The 19234-nt window shown below is 55.0% G+C and overlaps 1 protein-coding gene across 4 annotated transcripts in view; it reads right to left on the bottom strand.

Annotated features, from left to right (window-relative positions):
* Positions 1-4313: 4313 nt before the first annotated feature.
* The window catches only part of FHL3 (four and a half LIM domains 3), a 31133-nt gene continuing 16212 nt past the window's right edge, over positions 4314-19234 (bottom strand). For 2 of the 4 annotated variants that reach the window (XM_075437719.1, XM_075437716.1), the window contains exons 2-6: positions 9150-9334; positions 8895-9069; positions 8090-8259; positions 7722-7908; positions 4314-6443 (exon numbers count right to left, since the gene is read on the bottom strand). In XM_075437719.1, coding sequence (XP_075293834.1) covers positions 6292-6443; positions 7722-7908; positions 8090-8259; positions 8895-9069; positions 9150-9305 — 840 coding nt within the window. In that variant the 5' untranslated portion in view covers positions 9306-9334 and the 3' untranslated portion in view covers positions 4314-6291. The remainder of the gene's footprint in view (positions 6444-7721; positions 7909-8089; positions 8260-8894; positions 9070-9149; positions 9335-19234) is intronic. The other 2 variants (XM_075437718.1, XM_075437717.1) reach the window with 1 other exon arrangement.

The raw sequence follows: 19234 nt of genomic DNA, 5'->3' as shown, positions 1-19234 counted from the left end.
TCTACATGTGGACAACTGCTCCAAACCCCACTCATAGCCCTTGTGTAAGCGCGGAGCGTGCAGACAACACCTCCTCCGGCAGCCACACAGCAACTCCACCCCTGCAGCGCACTTCAGCCGCGCGCACACGCTGCCCGCCGCACGCACGCACTGCTCCTCTGCTGCGGCATCGCTGCCGAACGTACGCAGCAAGGATAGAGAAAACGGGAGGAAATACAAAATGTCATGGCTTTAATTAGCCTTATCAAAACCCTGGTGAGCTCGCTTGAATAGACATTGCCCCTGCACGCTGCAGGCCCCATGTGGAAGCAGAAAGCAGCCCGCACGCAGCCGCACGGCTTGCCCGGGCTGGGGTGGGCAGCGCGGGCGGGCAGCCCACGCAGCGCGGAGTGCTGAGAGCCTGGGCAGAGGTGAGCGGTGGCTCCGAGCTGCCCGCCAGCCTGCCTCCGCCTTGTCGTCCTGCGGGAACACCGGAGCCAGGAGGCAGGGTGGGCGGACGGGGTCTCGCAGGCACGGTCACTCAGCCCAGACGTGGTCACTGCTACCCACCACACACGGCCTGCAAGACCACCGCCTGCAGCTGGGCTCAAGGTGAGGGCTGGACACGGGGCAGGGCGGGAGTGCCCGGGCCTGACACTGCCGGGTGTCCCTGTCACCTGCGCTCGGCACGGCCGCCCTGGCAGCGCTCCAGGCCTGGCACCGAGCACCCACCCGGAGCGAGCCCCGCGCCCTGCCCCGGGGCAGACCACCGTCCCCATCCCATGCAGGTGGGATGCCAGCGGCGGGCAGAGCTGGCAGGCTGCAGCAGCGCTACACGGCCGTGAATCAGAGTCCAAACTGGAACTGGCCTGAAAGAAAGAAACATGTCAGATCTGGTATCAGCCCTCACGCTGCCTCTCGTGGGTCAGAGCTGTTGCACTTTGTACCTGGGAAGGGCAGAATTTTGTCGCCTGACAGGCTTTCAGCAACACGACGGTGCTTGAGCGATGCAGTCCTGGTGGAAGTCCTCCCACAGAAACCGTGGCTGCCACCTTCCGCTTTCACTTGGACTTTAATTGCCTTCTCCAGATCCACCCTAAATGCCATGGAGAGACCATGCCAGTGCTTTGCCCCCACATTGCCAAATGCAAAGCTGTAATTATGTTTTAACTCACAAATTATTAATATTTTTTGTACCATGCAGGATAAATTAAGCCAAAGGCAACAACAAAAAAAAATGGGCTTAATTATGGCAGGCAAACATGATCCTGCCCTGGGAACAGCCAATTCACTGAGGAGAGAGTGATACTGAAGGTAAGAATATTGTCTTTAATTACTCTCTTGCACTACAGACTGCCCGAAAGTATGTCATGTCTTCCTCATGAATGTCTGTCTAAAAATAAAAACAGAGATAAGATTCTGAACTTAGTGTTCTTCCATTTCTCTTTGCACAAAACCTCATCCCTGGAAAGGGAAGGAGTTGAGACCTAGCAATGTCCCATCCAGCCACATGGCCTCTTTATTTTGGGCTGCTGGCATTTGGGGGTGGAGGCAGGACCAGCCCAGCCCCTGTGAGGCCTCCCTCCCACTCACCCCAAGGATGGCAGCGTGCCCGGGAGAAGGTTTGCTCCGGTGGGAGCCATTTGGACCCCAGGCAGCAGTGCAGCCGCTCAGTGCTGTGTGCGGAGCAGCAGCCGTCGAGCCCGGGGCTGCAGGACGGGCCAGGGACGGACATCGCACGGTTTTCCTGCAAGGAAAGGCAGGATGATGGGAGCAAACCTACTCGAGCTGAGCTACCGCTCCTTCCCCACCTCCCCGGGGCCTTCACTAGGCACTGCTCTGGCAGGGTGGGGACAAAGGGACAACAAAAAAGACCTGGGGGAGTATTCACAGGATGCCTGCAGGGTTCACCCTAGCTGTAACCACATCCCTACCTCCTAACACTAGAGACAAGGGTGAGCTATTCACCCTGTAACACCGGCTCTCCCACCAGCCCTGGGACTGCAGCGATTGCCCTGGAGATCTGCTGTTACCGTTGTGGGGCCAAGCCTGAGCCTCCAGCTTCACCCAGCACGGTCGCAGCCTCCTGACCGGTCACCTGGAGGGATGCAGAAGCAGCCAAGGCATGTCCGTGCTCAGTTTGGGGCGCTCAGACAAAGCATTACTGGCACAGCAATCGGACACGCTGTCTGAACCTGTGCGTGGCTACAGCTGGAAAAGGTGCAAACGCCAGCAGGCAGCTGGGAGCTGAAGTTTTAGCCCTGCCCTCCTGCCCAGCTGCAGGCAGGAGCAGGCAGAGCTCCCTGCTCTGCCCAGCCATGCAGCTCCCATCGGCTCTGGGACACCGGCATGCACAGACTGTACCAGCGGCTCAGGTCTTCCACAGGGGAAACTCTGGCTGGAAAGGGAACAGAATGGTAGGGGTGGAAGGGACCTCTGTGGGTCATCTAGTCCAAAAAACCCCTGGGAACTGAAGCGGCTGCCCACAGCGAGCCCGAGCCAGGAGCTCCCCCATCTCCAGGGCAGGAAGCTCAGGGCTGGCACACACCCAGCACAGCCGGCAGCGAGCTGCCCTCATCACCGCTGAGCTGAGCCGCTTCGGATGCCCTGGGCCGTCACACAACGCTGGGTCCAGGCATCCTGACACCCATCCGCATCCCTGCCCACTGCCCATGGCTGCACCAGCCAGCCCACGGCAGGGCCCTGGTCTTGCTCCGGCCCTGAGCAAGCCTCCCTCTTGGGGCACTTCTCTAGGGCTGAGGCAGGCAGCGGCTTAGAGCTGGCTCTGCCCATCAGGGCTGCAAAGGCAGCCCTGGACCCCGTGCTGAGACCCTGCTGGACTGAGGCACCGGCGGGCAGCGCGGGGAAGCGCAGCTCAGGGGGTCTGGTTAACGCCAGGGGCTCTTCCTGCACCCCCAGTGCTGCCCCGGGCTCCCAGCGACATCCCCTGCTGCAGCCTCACCCCCCGCAGCAGCCCCGGCCCGGCCCTCCCCCCCCCCCCCCCCCCTGTTCGCCTGTGCTTAGTAATATTTTCATGACTGTTTTAGACCTGCACTCTGGGAGTCTCAGGGGACGTTTGTGCATGACATCACCCTCCCCCTCCCGTAAATCAGGCACTGGGCCGTGCATAGCCACGACCCATTCATGACAGGGATAAAATCCAGATGTTCCAGCACTACATGCAGCTGGGTCATTTCCTTTTTTGGCAAAAAACGTGAGGCTCTTGAGGCTGACTGAAAGAGGAGCCCGGGGGCCCTTTGTACAAAAACCTTTTGTGGTTAATCCCTGGAAACTGCACTGCAGAAAGAAGGGTTTGTGGTGCTCCTGCGGGAGGACAGGCTCAGCTGGAAACCGCCCGGGCTGGAGCTGCTCGCTCACCCTCGGAGGCCGAGCAGCAGCAAAACGAGAGCCTGGCGCAAGTCACAGGGCAGCGACAGCAACAAAAATCTTACTTATACCCCACCAGGTGCCAGAGCAGGAGGCAGGAATGTGCGCACACACAGCCCGTGCTGTGGCCCGGCACGGCCCCACGGGCTGTGCTTGTCGCGCTGCCGGAGCAGCCAGCGGCACTGTGCACGGGCAGCGGAGCGGTGTGCTGGCGGCCGGGGCAGGCGAGCCCAGAGGAAGTCATGGCAGCTGTTAGTAAATGTAGAGGAATCTGTGGAAAATAGTTTCAGATGTTAGGGGAACAAACAGCTCCCTGGCTGATAAAAATGAGTAATGAGCATGCACCGCTCTGGGGAAGGCTGCCAGAAGGAGACCACCGTTACCCTGACTGGAGACTACAGCATCTTCCCACCAAACCTCCTCCCAAGAGCCTACACGTACAGACTGGGCGCGTGTCCCGGAGGGTGCCCTGTATCGGGGGAAGGAAGCTTGTCTGCACAGCCAGATATGATTCGGTATCGCAGCGATCCCGACCAGCTCCCGCAGCAGTGCGGTGTCCTGGCTGCTACCGAGCCCAACGCAAAGCCGGCCCCACAGCATCACTGCCCGTGCGGCACCAGCATCAGCCCAGTCGTGCTCAGCCCCGTCCTGCAGAACAGCCTGCCTGGGCAGACAGCCGGCACGGACAGACAGGCAGCCCCACACCAGAAACCCACCACAGCCCCACAGCGGGAAGAGGGAGCTGCTAATCCTCTGCCACAGCCCACGGGACTGGTACAGCTGATGCTGGGCTGTGGTTTGGGCAGGGGGTGCACGAGCACTGCAGGGAGCAGCTGTCCCCAGTGCAGGGTTCGGGGCGAGGACAAGGCTGAGCACAGGGCCACAACACCAACTCAGACAGCGCTCTGCCCTGTGCCTGCTGTTCGAGAAACACATGAGAGCAAGCGTCTCTAAAATGGTTTATTATATAAAGCCATGGGAAATACACAGGAGGCTGAGGTTTAGGACACTTCCTTCCAGAGACTGCTCCAAGCTCCTCAGAACAGCAAACACACAAACTCTGATTTGCCTGCATCAAAGCTTTCAAATAAGGGTTCAACAAGGATCTGCATACAGAGTTCATCACACTTCAACATGCATAACATTTTCTGTTCCTATGTGAAGCCTGGGGGAGTGTGGGCTAGCCCCTTTACCCTGCAGTTGGTTACAAAATGACAGATTTTCATGGTAAAAGAGTACAAAAGGAAAAAAAAACCACCACAAGATGATGCTTTCAGAAAAGCACGTGGCTGACGAAGCAGGAAAGCAGGGTCAGCGCAAATGCCCCAGCAAGACAGAAGCAAAAGGGGTGTAGGGACAAGGCAGGCACGAGCATCCCGCTGCAGAGGGGCCTTAGGGGGGCCAGGGCCAGCTCAGCTGCTGGGCAAGGATGGCTCAAGCCCTTGTGCGAGTCTGGGATGGCTCAGGATGTCCTGTTTTGCACAGTTGAGGCCAATGCAGGGACCTGGGAGCCTCTCTTCAGAGCGGCCCAGGTGCCACCTTTGCTTTGCTCCTCGTTGGGACACAGCGAGGGACGAGCACGGCTGGGGGAGCCGCTGGTCTCTGCCTGCCGCCGGGGGGGACCCTCAGCCCTGGCAGGAGCAGGTTGTGGACGCCCCAACTGCCCCCTCAGCCGACCTCCGCACCAGGGCCCTGTGTCCCCGCAGACGCTCCCCTCCGGCACTCGCAGCAGCCGCCCAGCGCAGCCACAGCCTGCAGGCAACGCTCCCCTCCAAGCCAAGGAAGGCCTTCAGCGCCAGCTGTGCTGCCGGCATCTGGGCAAGCGACCCGCTCCACAGAATCACAGAATGCTTCGGGTTGGAAGGGACCTTTAAAGGCCATCTTGTCCAACCCCCTGCAGTGAGCAGGGACATCTTCAACCCGATCAGGTTGCTCAGAGCTCCATCCAGCCCGACACGGAATGTTTCCAGGGATGGGGCATGGTTCCCCATGAGAGGTATGGAGCAGAAATAAAGCCCTCGGTGCTCTCAGTCAGCCTGGGGGCTCAGCCAGGCAGGATTCGGGGGGACCACCAGTGAGCCAATACCCGCCAGCTCCAGCTCAGACATCGGAGAGGCAGCTGTGGGAGATCAAGGCACAGATGGGCGGGAATGGGGCAGGGAGGTGGGGGCAGAACACCCCGTACCTGCGAGTGATTTGAGCTCCTCATCCACATCTGAGTGAAAGCACCTCCACGGAGCTGTGCAGAGCAAAGGGTCTGGCCCGCAAACGGTGAGGTGGCTACATAAATCCAGAGGTGGATCCCATCTAGCAGGTTACATGCTCTTCTCCCGGCCACACTCCAGCCTGGTGTCTCCAACCCTCCTGAAGCGGGCAGAACGCACTCTTCATGCCCCAGTCGCCACTGAACAGCCACGTGTATGAACAGGCTGTGCTGCAAAGCTGTCCGCTACGCCGCTGGCACGATCTAGCTGCATGGACCAGGAGCTGCTGCCTCGTATCACACAGAGCAAGGAAAGCACAGGGGGAAAAGAGAAGTCAGCACTGTGCCGGGGAGCAAGTACATGCTGCCAGCGTGCAGATCCAGCAGCCCAACACTGAAGCTGCTGCTGCCGCCCTTTGCTCAGCTGGGGCCCTGGGCTCAGCTGGTGCCTGGCCAGACAGGAAGCAAAAGAAAAGAGTAAATAATGGGGGGGTCTTCAAGCTCCTTTTTGAACTTTATTTAGCTTTGACTCCGCACAGAGCCATAGCATAGCATACTCTAGCCTTCAGGGAGAGGCACAGGAACCCCCTGAACACACCGTGGTTCGGGGTCAGTCCCCATCTCCTGTGCCTTGTGCCCTGCCCCTGAAATGCTGTTGGGGTATCTGGCACAAAGACCCTGAAGAATAGAGAAAGCCCCTGCCCCACGGTGTCCTCGGAGGCTCATAGGTCACTGCTGCAGTCACGGCACAAGATCTCATCGTTGTCAGGGATGAATCCTTTCCCGACGAGCGAGGTGTTGCAGCGAGCGCAGTTAAAGCAATTGTGGTGCCAGTGACGGTCCTCAAAGGAGACATATTTGCCACCGCCAAAGCCTGTGGGAGGGATAGAGCGCAGTGTTAGAACCTCTGGGGAAACTGGGATGAGCTTCCCGCACAGACTGAGTCTTGGCCTGTTCATCTCTGAGTCAGGTCTTCACATTTAGTCTGCGCCGCAGCACCCAAACACCCCACAGTATCGAAAACATCTGAATATGAATCTCCTCTCTTGGGAGGGAAGAGGAACAAAATGATTTCACAGCAGATTTTGCAGGGTTGAGTCGCCTGGGCCAAAATCACCTTTTTCTGGCCAGCGAGGAGCAGGGAGTAGAGCTGCACCATCACAGTGAACAAGGGGGCTGTTGGCAGCTCCTGGCAGCACTGCCTGGAGCAGCTCCTTCCAAGGACAGTGCTAGTGAAATCCTGGGAAGAGCCCTCCTGCACCAGCCCAGGCCCGGGCTCCTGCAGAGGCTCCGCAGGCAGCTTCCTTCCTCTGCTGGCAGTGGCTGGACATGTGGGCTGTGACCCGCTTCTCCCCGGGACTGCGACAAACTGATAAGGACCAGACGGGAAGCAGGGTGCCCAGGAGCTGCCCTGTCCACGGCCAGAGTCATCCTCTGAGTCATCAGCTGATTCACGGCTTTGCCCGCCTTCCCAGCAGCAAGAGATGTGAGTTGCAAAGGGAAAGGTCAAGCCGGGGAGGACAGGGAGGAGCCCAGACCCTCTCAGGGGGTATCTGTAGAAGAGGACCGCCTGCTTCCCTTGTCTTAGGCAGGCACCACAGGTCCACACTCCCCTGCAGCAGCTGATGCTCCAGCTGTGGCTGGAAGTCTCTGGCTTTCCCTGTCTGTAAGCAATCGTTCCGCAGGACGTGGCTACCAGCCTCAAACAAGGCAAGCTAGACACACGAGATCATGCTGTGAGGGTTCATTTTGGGAGCCTCTGCCCCTGGGCAGAGGGAATTCCTCCAACTGGGCACAGTTCACCACTTTGAAAGATGCAGATAAAGGGACACAAGCGGCCCTAGGACCACTGCAACAAAGAGATCCACTCTCATGGGGCTTCCGGGAAAGCAGCTGCAGTTTTTTCTGTGGGGGACGTGCATGAGGGCACCTTGCACTCGCCAGCATTTGTCCCCAAGAGGCCTGAAGTGCCTGTAGGCCCTAGAGCAAGCCTGCAGGGTGGAGATGTGTATGAGCATCATATGGGCCTGGGTCACACGTGCACTCAAGAGGGCAGCTTCACCCAGAGAAGTCACTGCATGCCTGGAAACAGGGCAGGGGGGTCATGCCCTGCTCTGCAGAAGCACCCCATGACCAGGGCCGTTCTGTTCACCTGTGATGGGCTTTGTGCAGGCGCTGCACTTCTTGGCATAGAGGTTCCCAAAGCACTTGATGCAGTACGGGTTGTCATCCTGGGAGGTGAACTGCTGCCCGGCCAGGGGGGTCTTGCAGCCTGTGCAGACAAAACACTCCTTGTGCCACGGCTCATCCCGGTAAGTCACTCCTCCCTTGGTCAGGGTCTGTGGGAAGAGAGCACATACCTGTGACACACGGCCATGCAGGAACAGGCCGCAGTGCAGGGCCAGAGGCTAGCCAGGGTGCTGGCACCCGAACCCGTCTCTGGTGAGGCTCAGACAGGAGCAGGGAACATGTCCCTGGACCAGGGAGCTCAGGGGCTTTGGGCTGTCAGGCCAGACATACCTTTTTGCAACGAGTGCAGCGAGGAGCGAACTTGCTCTCGTAACAGGGAACACAGTAATAATCCTTCTTGTCTGGGATGAAGGATCGCGACCCAATGGGCTGCTGGCAGCTGCTGCATATGAAGCAATGCTCATGCCAGGTTTGTCCGTTGTACTCCAGCTTACGGGATCCTGCAGAGAGAGCCATTCACACTGACAGGAGGGAGCAGCACATGCACACACAGGGGACACGGGAGGCTGTGCAGAACAAACTGTGGTCCTACACGCCCGGCTCGGTGTCTGCCCTCATCCTGGCAGCACAAGACCGCAGGCAGCTGGAGAGTGGAGGCCCCAGGCCCACCACACACCGGCAAGGGGAGGGCTGCAGGAACATGCTCACAGCACCGGCACACAGGCTGCAGCAGAGACGTCTGTTAGAACCTACATCTGAAGATGGTGCCAGAACGGCCAAGCAAACACACTCTTTTGCCTCAGGCCATCTACAGAGACGCTCATGCACCTTCAGTCATTCCTTCTCTTCTTGTCAGCACACACCAGAAAATGCCCAGGGAACCCTTTGTTATCTCCTCCCCAGCTCACTTCCCCATGAAAATGGGGAACAGACAGGGCTGCTGTGGGGATCACAGCTCGGGATCCTGCTGTCTTGCCAGACAAGCAAAGTGCCCGGCCCACTCTATGCAGTAACAACGTGGCAGGAGAGCAGAAATTCAGCTCTTTTCCCTGCTGCCCTAGTGTTGGATCCTGCAGCTGGCCAATGCCGCTGGGACCAGGAACAAACTGCAGTGCTCGAGTCTGCCCGCTCCTACCTGGCATGACTGTCTTCTCACACGCAACGCATTTGGAGGAGAACTCGCTGCAGTAGCAGTCATTGCACAGCAGCTCCTCGCCTTGGCAGGTGAACGGCTCATCAGCCAGAGAACGGTCACAGCGGAAGCAGCGAAAGCAGTGCTCGTGGTAATGGCGATCCTCATAGTACAGCTCCTGGGGAGGACAACCGAGATGAGGAGCGGACCAGTTGCCCCGGGGAACCGCCCTGCTCGGCCGTGGGGTCCCATACTCACTCTGCAGTCGTGGCCGATCAGCTCTTTGCACTCGTCACAGGTGTTGGCAAAGTGGGCATCATAGCAGGGGATACAGTACGGGCCTTTGTCCATCTGGATGTACTTGCGTCCATACAAGGACTCCTTGCAGTTGTCGCAGTCAAAGCACTCTGTCATGGTGCCAGTCTGAGGGCCTCCTTCACCTGCTAGGAGATCAGCGGAGATGCTGGCTCAGGATCAGCTTACACTGCCCGAGGTGTGCCTGCACAGCTGCCATCTCCAGAGGGCAAGGACCGCAAACCCCTGTGCCGAGCCAACAGACAGCCACCATCAGGGCAGGACACAGAGCTGATCTGCTGCACCTGCTCCATGGCTGCACGCACTTCCAAAAAAGCCTGCACACATTCAGGGCCTGGAGTGGATCCTGCTTCAGGTTTATACGCAACAGCTGGAGCACTCGGGCACCACTCAGAGAAACCTAGACACGTAAGCATGCAGTTCAGCTCCTCACTGTCTGCCTCCTTGCTGGGAAGCAAAGTGTACATGATAACCAAAAGAGAAAATTTTTCTGTATGCAAAGTTCTGATTTGGCACCAAAACCAGGACCACGCACATGCGGTGTGGGTGCACATCCACCATCACATCAGAGCGCCAGCCCGCTTGAGGGAGATCTGTCTACCAGGCAGCCCTTCAGAGACCCACACACAGCCTCCAGCACGGCCCTGGGCCGACAGCAAGATTCCTCCTGACAGCCTGTGAGCCGATGCTCTGCCTGATGGGGCTGTCAGCATTTCAGTTCTGGAACTTCTCCAGAACTTTAATGCAGCCGCTCCACAGGGAAGCGGAACTCAGGCACCCCACGCTGTGCCCAGCTATGAAGCCACATCCCAGCAAACCGTTTTGCCCATGTTGCTCCAACTACAAACGCTCTTCAGGGAGAAAGCGCTGGGGAGGGTGGGTGTTCTACAAGCAAGAGAGGTGTTGGGGTTTTGCACACAGGAGATCAGGGATCTCTCATGGCCCCTTGTCTTCCTCTCAGACAAGAGGTTTGTAGAACTACTTCACTTTCTTTGGAGCACTAACTCTAGAACAAGAGTACCTTCCTTCTGTTTGGTTTAACCTGGTTATTCCTAAATATGGAGTTTTCCACTTGCAAAATCACACCCTTCTAATACAGGTTGCTATCAAGTGTAGACAAGCCCATGGAATTACATCTGAGCAGTCAGCTGCAGAGCGCTGCACGCTGCAGTTTTCTTCATGAACCCACCCACTTCAGAAAGAGCTATTATGGCTCAATCTACAGTTCGGCATTTAATGGGGCAGGGAGCTCACCGCCAGCCGTCCTCGTGGGCTCCCTTACGCTGGGAGAGAGCCGATCCAGACGGCTCTGACTCATGGCAGTGAGCTCCCCAGGGCTATTCTTGGTCAAGCCACACAGCTCCCAGCTGTTGTCAAGCCTCGTATGTGCTGATAGGACTGCCGGTGAATAAATCTACTGTTCCCACATGGCTACGTGACCAACAGAGAGGGAACAAAATCCCTTTTCAGATGCTCTCGCTACCCAGCTGCTGCCCCGGCCGTTGCCTGCTCTGCTGACTGCTCCGTGCCTTCCAGCGAGGCAGGCTGGAGCATGGCTGTGGGAGCAGCTCCATGGGTGCCCCTGCGAGCAGCACAGGCTTGGGGCCACCACTCCGCCGCGGCCGTCCTCCAGCTCCCCGGCCAGCAGCGCCAGACCAGCTGCCATGGAACACCGCAGCCTGGGCCGGGCTGGGCAACTTCCAGTCTTCCAGCGGAGACAGGGCAGGCGCTCGGGGCAGCTTGTGCAGGGCAGCCAGATGGGTGCCAGGACCAGGGAGCCCAAAGGGACCTGCTGCCCTAGCGCTGCCCCCCCATGCCTCCTCCCTGTGGGGCACCCCACGAGGTGCTCACCTGGCCGGGCAGCAGCCCCCGCAGCCCCCAGCACGGCTCCAGCCGCTTCCCACCCCCTGCCGCCCCACTTGCCTTCACTCCCTGAAGCCACCCGGGATCTTTCTCTCTGGCAAAGAATGAAAATCAAATTAATAACCCTCCTCCTCCCAGCCCTGTTGCAGGGAACTTTCCAAGGTGTGTCTGTAATAAAAGGGCCTCTAATGAGCACTCCTACCCTGGGAGCCACGGTACCGCCAGAGCGGGGAGCTGCCATGTTTGCTCAATGGGCTGTGCTCAATCTCTGTAGTCCTGTAATATGGGGTCAGAGGACATCAGACAACACGAGAGAAGGAAAAACAACCTGAATGGAGAAGCCTTGGGTTTTACCAGAGACACGGACGCAGCCTCCTGAGCACTGCCGAGCCTGACCCGAACGCTGTCTCTCCGTGAGCCCCAGTCCCCAAACTCAAAACAAGGGACAGCATTTCCCCACGTCGCAGGGGCAGGAGGTGGACAGGATAAACCCACCAAGGACCGCTGCGGCTCTCGCATCTCTGAACCACCACAAGGCAGGTGTTGCTACCCTGAGCGTGTGCTGTCCCCCGGCCCCATGTGTACCCTCAGGACCTGGTGCCAGCCATCAAACCACCGGAGAGCTACAGGGTGGGAGCACCAGCTCCACAGCAAGTGCCCAGGGCCACGGCATGGCCAGAGCAAGCTCCCCGGGGCAGCTGAGCTATCAGTTGAAAGAGCAATTAAAAGAAATTACAGGATAGGAACGTTTCAATCCCAAAAGCTGCTTGTCACACAGGCTCCCGGCCATGCCCGTCCGGGTCTCCCCCACAGCCGAGGGCAGCTGGCACCCTGAGCCCAGCAGATCCCCAGCCGGTGCTCAGCAGCAATGCTGCAGGCAGCTTGGTGGGTGCCCTGCAGAGCTGCCTTCACCGCAGCGTGTGCAGCGCAGGGCAGCCGCAGAAGAGGAATTGAAAACTGTACAAAGCCTCTCAAAATGATGCATGGAGGAAGGCACTGAAGCAGTGTGCTACGCTTGCCTCCGCTTTGAGTAGTTTCTCCCAGAAGTCTGCCTACGCCTGTCGCGCACTGTGTGAGCCGAGCTCCTGCTCTCCGGGCTGCGGAGCCTGAGCGGGCTGGCAGATGCACAGACTGCCAGCAGAGCAAGTCCCCAGAGCGTCACATGGCCAACAGCACCCGGGATCAGACTCCGTGCTGCCTTTTCCACAGAAAAAAGAACAGGCCCAGGAAGTTTGCTCAGGGTTGTTTGTATTAGATAAGCTGTTTGGTCTCTTTGTTCTGGTCTTGCATGCAGTGCTGAGCAGGGGTGTCAAAGCCCTGTGCAACGCCAAAGCAAACTCTGCATCTTCGCCCCCGAGGACATGGCACTGCTGGAGACCAAGTTCATTGAGAAGAGGAGGTGGGACAAAAGAAACAGACTAAAAGAAATCATACAAAAGCCCACAATTCTTACTATGATTGTAATAAGGAACCTGGAAATTGTCCCCATTCATGAAGAAAAGAGGTGGAGTTTTAAAATGCATTCAAAATAAAAACCTTTGAGGCTCAGATTTAGAAGGCATAACATAGACAGTGATCACTATGCGTGCTAATTAACACGTGCTCATACTCTGCAGTCTGCACCACCCTGTAAACATTAGCTGTGTGCTAGGCTGATGTAAGTAATGCCTTCAAATGCTAACCAAGGCGTTGCCCCAAAATTATGAGATTCCAATTGAAAGAGAGTGCTTGCTCTGGTCCATGACCAGATAGCTGCGGTCCCTGTGGGACAAGGTCTACCGAAACAGGTCCCTCGTACGTGAGGACAGTGGAGCTGGATGCAGGGTATTCTCCTAGCTGTCTCGCTGGCTGTCTGAGCACAAAATAAACAACAGATATATGCCTGCCAGCTGCTTACCCTTTCCCTTTGACAGACACAGTTGTGCTTATGGAGGTAAGGAAGTTCAGTACCTTTCCTGTGCCCATGAACAAACAGCTTTTGGAACAAGAGCTCCTCTCACAAACAACATTTAAAGTGCTCCGGGACGCAAATCTGATCAGTCTGGAACAGATCTCAGAATAGCTTCACGTATGAGAAAGGTCAGCAATTTGTCAAGGACGCACAGCGGAGTCCACTTTCTAATTAGAGAGTAACATGCACCTAACACCACCCCGGTGTCATTGTCCACAGCAACAGAGCAGATGGCTTAGCAACAGCCTGAGGAGATTATGACATTAATTTTAGTGTCGATAAACTTGGGACCTGTTATGCAAAGGAGGCAGTACAGACTGTCCACGGGCAGGCTTTCTGCTACACGCCATCACTGAGGAGTTTAACCAGCCTTTTGAGACGACTCTTGCTACAACGAACTCTGTCATCAAGAGGTCTCACATGTGGTGAACCTAGAACCCTGTGTAACTTCACACTAGTTTGTTGTTCGTTGTCAGGTCACAACCAGTTGCTCCACAAAGCGACCTAAGAGCAACCTACAAGGCTGTTCCTAGGGAAACACTTAATCTTTCCAGGACACAGGAATAGAGCTGCCTCTGACTGCCTGTCAGGTTCCTGCCTATTCTCATCTTCCCTGGCTGCCCTGAGCACAGCTTGTGCGGCTGCAGTTCACACCTAAACACACATGCAGAAGAGAAAGCACAACCTCACCGGGACAGGCGAGCGTTCCCCATGTAAGGATGAAACTGCCCAGGGACAAGGCTTTGCAAGACAGCCCTCAATGCGCTCCAAGGTCAGAAGAGAACACCACTTTTTGTTCCTGTTGGCTTTCCAGAACCATTATGGGTCCTGGAATCTGTGTGAAATTGTTTCTGCCTGCCACTGACCCTAAAAGGGAAACCAGCTGCTTGCTCCGAGGAGCAGGTCCAGCCCCTCCGTTAGGCCGGGAACGTTTTCAGTCCACGTTTCCTGACACCGCTTTGGCAGGTCCGTGCAGGGTCACCGTGCACCCCGGCCGGCACGGCCAGCCGGGCTCTCTGGAGCAGCAGCAGCCAGCTCCCTGGGGCAACGCCGCAGCTCCTCAGGCTGCTGCCGCTGTCCATGCCCCCTCGCTCTGCTCCCACACCCACGAGAGCAGCTGCAGACCTGGCACAGTGGGAACAACATCCCCCATCTGCTGTCACAGGAGACCCTGCTTTCGGACAAGAGGCTGGAGGCAGCTTGCCAGAAAGGCACCGAGTGTTTCACCAGGGTAACCCAGCCAGACCCAGCGCGCACGGAGCACCCGCACCCTCACGAGCGGTGTTGTATGGAGCCTTCACCCGCCTGCTCGCAGTACCGCCGAGCCACTTCCCGCCCTCAGACCGCCTCCGAGCTGCCTTCCCATGCACATTGTGGAAATCTCACATATGAAGGGCTGCACGGGGGGTCTGGCGTGGCCAGGAGCAGAGTCCTCGCAGGGACCATCAGCACAGCTACAGCCCTCACCTGGCAGCTCCCCATCACCAGTAAAATGGGAGGACGCTGCAGGCCACTTCTCCAACACATAGGGAAAATTTGGTTCTTACAGTCGCCCTCCGAGGAGGAGGCAGGAGCCAAATGAATCAGCTGGGTGTAAGGCCACACAGCCCCAGCTGCACCGCTGGCGTGTTGCACTCACACGGGTGCGCACACCGAGCTCTGCTGAGCAAGCTGCACTGCAGTTGTTTCCCCAAGCACAGGCAGACCAACCTCCTGCAACAGATTTATCAAAATGGCTGGCACAGTTGTAAGGAAACACCCTGCATTTCAAGTGAAGTAAGTGCTGTCAGAATCATCCTTGCTCAGCAAGGTAGGCAGCTTCCCGAAAATACCCACAACTTTGAGAGGAAGAAGGAGCAGAAACTGTTAAGGCATCTGACAAGTCACAAAGTAGACCTAGATTGTTGCATGATTTTATTACAGTCTTAGAATGACAAATTGAGGGTTTCCTAACGTTCAGAAGAGATCTCCGAGGTGCCCTCCATGCAAAGTGCAAAACCAGATGATAAAGACTCCTCCTGACAGCTCTGCATATAGATTCGGTGCTAAAAGCACAACTGTCCCAAAAATGTCTGATCCTACCCCTAAGCCAAGAAAATCTCACCTGGTGTCAGCCCACAGCCTGCCCAGAGACACCCTGCAGGAAGCACCGCACTGTTTGCACAGCAGTGACTAGGACATCATACCTGGTCTGAGGTGAGCAATGGCAAATGGCTGCAGCACGGGGCACGGCCCCTGCCGCGGTGCTGGACTTGAGAGGCACAGGCACACCAAAGCCACGCGGTGCCTTCGCAGGCAGCACTGCTGGCATGGAGCAAGGGGGTTCCAGGAGAGTGCCGCTCAGGGCAGGTATGCGGAGCCCAGTCCTACCCAGAAGCAGCTTCCCGCAGAGAGGAGAGGCTGAAGAGTGAGGTTACAAGTGGAACGAGAGCACTGGGAGACCCGACAAAGTCCGACTCTGGTAAGTGCAATAAGAGGTGCCCTCTGCCTCAAACAACAGGCAGACACACAGGATGAAAGACAGGAAGCATCTTTATCACTTTATACACTAGTAACATGGCACAATATGTATGCTAACATTTATTTTCTATATCAGCATTATTCTACAGAGGAGGCGATGGGATGCATCTCCAACCAGCACCATCTCCAGGAGGCCAGGCTCACTTTCACGCTTTCTGGTAACACCAGCAATACTGATTCTGGGAGAAAAAGACCACTGATGCCTGGTCTAAGTACCTGCTGAATTCTGCCAGACCAGATATACTCAGAAGATCCGGAGAGCAGCAGTGATTTTTTTAAAGTTTAATTCAGACTTTTGAAATACCATAAATGATTGGCCAAGTCTCCCAGGAAGGCCAACAAACCTTAGAGAGACCATACGCAGAGTCAGCTATCTGCATATGGAAATAATTTTGGCCTTTATGTGCTCACAGACTCTGCAGTAGGCACGGTTGGGTCCGCAAGAAATCTTGACACCCCCAGGCCGTGAGCTGTTGTGCCCGTGGTCAGGGGACACAGGCTGTCAGGACGTTCATGGTCCTAAGGAACTCCAAAACTCTGCTCTGGTTTCAAAACAACGAGTTCATAGACCTTTTTCCTCTAGTACTAAATTCCTCATTCTTTCTCCTAAGATAAGGAAACATAAACCAAAACTTTTCCTATGTGAAAGGAAAACCTGCTGCTATTAAGTCAGGCTCTCACAAGGCAGCATCCCCATACAAGGTAATGGGACAAAGCTCTGAGCCAGTATTTGTGCACACTGGGACTTTTGTCCCTTCTCTACCCTTTAAAGAAAGAATCTTTTTAATGAGGCTGCAGTTGCAGGGCAATCCAATTTTCCATGCTACAGTGGAAAACCAGGCAGGTTTGCCCATCTGAGATTCAAATTGTAATTTCTTGTGGCCAAGACGTTCCTTTGCATTTGGTTTTCAGCTACTGCTGTCTCTCTCCTCCCCACATCCTTCCTATCTGAGCAGGTCCTGGGAGTCCTGTGAGCGGAAGCACCCACTCGGTGAGCATGAAGATACATGGTTTGGAGGAAGAGAAACAGAAGATCTACTCAAACACCACCACAGAAAAATGCCAGGCTTCCCACGGGTGCCCATCTTCACCGTGTCTACCCACCCTCCAAAACCCCAACAGAGGGACAGCAGAGTGCAGGCTGACAAGTACAAAGGCAGCAGACTATTCAGCTCTTGCTCTAGACTTTTTTTCTTTAGAGAAAGTTAATTTTACCAGGTTCAAGGAAAGACACTCAATAGTCCCTACTATGCAAAAATAAATGAACAACTCTGCCCAGGAAGAAAAGAGGGAACAATTTCAGAGTTAATAAAATGTTACCAAACACCTGTAAGGGTTAATTAACTGTTTCATGTTCTGAACAATTTCATGTTCTGAACAAAATCCTCCTTTTCAGAGTGCAGCTTGGATCAAGAGCACAGCTGACAGCAAGCAGAGCTGTTACGACACATTCAGGACAAGCAGCCTGTGTCATTCTGCTGACATTAAAACTGAATGTTTGCTCAAGAGATCAGCTGCTAATATTATTTAAAATGTATACAAAGTAAGCAAATTCTGCGCACCCAACAGGAAGTCAGGAACTGAGACCATTTGGGCAGTTCAGACCCGTCATGGTTCAAGCAGACCACTTAAGTGAAGGAGGAAACCCAAGAGCAGAGGAGTAAGATATGAGCACATCAGAAATTTCCCTCCAGCCAAATGAAGTCCCTTTTACCAAACGGTTAAGAAACCTGCAGCTTAAAAACGTTCCAAAAGAGATTCTGGCCAGCCTCTGCAGAGGAAAGGGAGCCAGCCTGGCCCCAGCTCCACACGGCAGGTACCTTCCCCGGCCACGTGCAACTCTGACCGAGTAGGAGCCTGCTGGCAGAGACACTTTGCACCAAGCAAGTCTGCTACTGAAGCTCATAACTGGCCGTAGGGCAGCAGCTGCAGACATGGCCAGGGTGACCATAATAGGAAGAAAGACGGTGGAGCCGAGTTTCAGGGAGCGCGACTGATCACAGGAGCTTCGGTATGATCAGAGGAGCGGGAGTCACGGTCCAGGGAAACGACATTCCCGTCTGCTTGTGGCGTCTCAGCCTCAACAGCTCTGGCACAAATGCCATCAGCTAGTGGGTGCTTGACAAATCATATCACAAGAGTCTGCCAATGTCAAATCCACAAATCCCCTTAGTTTTCCTCTTTCAACTAGAAAATTGGGCAAGAATGAGGAACATACTGCTTAAGTGGGGTTGAATAGGCCTTTCACACATATTGAGCAGACTGTACATTAGCCATCATCCTACTGGCAACAAACAGTAATGCAAGAACACAAAACCAACTCTAAAGATAGTAATTAACCAAATAAAACAAATTAATGGGCAGCAGCTGGCCTCCAGGCCCCAGGTCTCACACCAGGTCTAGGCAGAAGCTGATCTGGGCAGTGAAATGCCTGTTGCTTACAAGTGGTATAGTTTATCTGTGAACCTTCTCTGCCTGTGTCATTATGAAGTGATGGACAAGAAAAGGTGGTGGGAGGGGTTCGTAACTGGATGAGGTTTCACCAAGAAAGTCACGAAGAGAGTATATATAAATGCACCTGAAGCTACACATTGGTATATACCACGCTTCATATCACCTGCCTGTTGTAGCATATGTTTTATTGTTTTGGGTGCTACAGCCTCGTAACACCACACATCACTGCAATTACAACTTCCCATGAGGTGCAGGGCACCTGCATGAAGTCAGTATTCTCCAGAAACAAACATATGCCCGCAAAGATCAAATGGAAAAATGCAGCCGTGCCCCAAACTCTTTTAAAAGAGAGAATTCTGTTACACAGAGCCTAGGATGTCCTAAGCCTCCCAAATACAGAAACGCAGTGAGATCTTTATAAAGCCCTGGCTGTTACAGACAGAAAAAGGCAGTCCTGAAGAATAAGCATGTTGTGAGGACTATAATCTAGCACTGAAAGTTTAATTTTGGACAGAATTGATTTATGCCCATGTAACCTAGCAAGGTTGGCCCATAGCCACATAAATGCCTAACTGCTTAACCGACTGCACAAACCCAGGACTCCGGCAATAATGTTTCAAAATCTCTTTGCCCCATGAAATAAAGGTCATATCCAGTACAGCAGAATTCAAACACGAGAGCCTGACAGGAAATGACTAACTGCACACTGAGGCCAATTTACCTTCATCTTAGATCTGCTCAGCACACAAGAATCTCGCAATTCAAACAGACATCTCAGCCTATAAGCAGAAAAAACAATCTGACTGCTCTAGTTGCTAGCTCTTGGATTCCGTGCATCTCAGTACAGATACCACTGCAAAATAAAGAAATTCCGCTCTATTTCCCTAAAGCCCTCTTACAGTTCAAGCCTTATGCTGTAGTTTTCACTTTTCTTTCCCTTAGAGGCAGCTTTTTTTAAAGTGAGGATGAAGCCATTCCTATTTCTGAGGTGATACATTAAATTAGTGTTTACAAAGTTTTTTGCAATCCCTGAATAAAAGGTATTTAAGAGATTATACCTCTATTTTGCACATAAAGGCAATCAAGGGGCTGCTCCAAGCTTGCCTCTGAACAAGCATGCACATGAGCTGGTGGACAGGCTGCAGGGGATGGACGCAGTCGCAGTGCACGTCTTGTGCTCACATGCTGAAAAGCAAACCTGATGGTCTGAGCCCAATCCCTTATTAACTTCTCCAGAAGG

The sequence above is a fragment of the Opisthocomus hoazin genome, chromosome 17, assembly GCF_030867145.1.
Source record: "Opisthocomus hoazin isolate bOpiHoa1 chromosome 17, bOpiHoa1.hap1, whole genome shotgun sequence".
Taxonomy (NCBI): domain Eukaryota; kingdom Metazoa; phylum Chordata; class Aves; order Opisthocomiformes; family Opisthocomidae; genus Opisthocomus; species Opisthocomus hoazin.
Note: the sequence above shows the minus strand (reverse complement) of the source record. Positions and strands in the feature narration are given on the sequence as shown.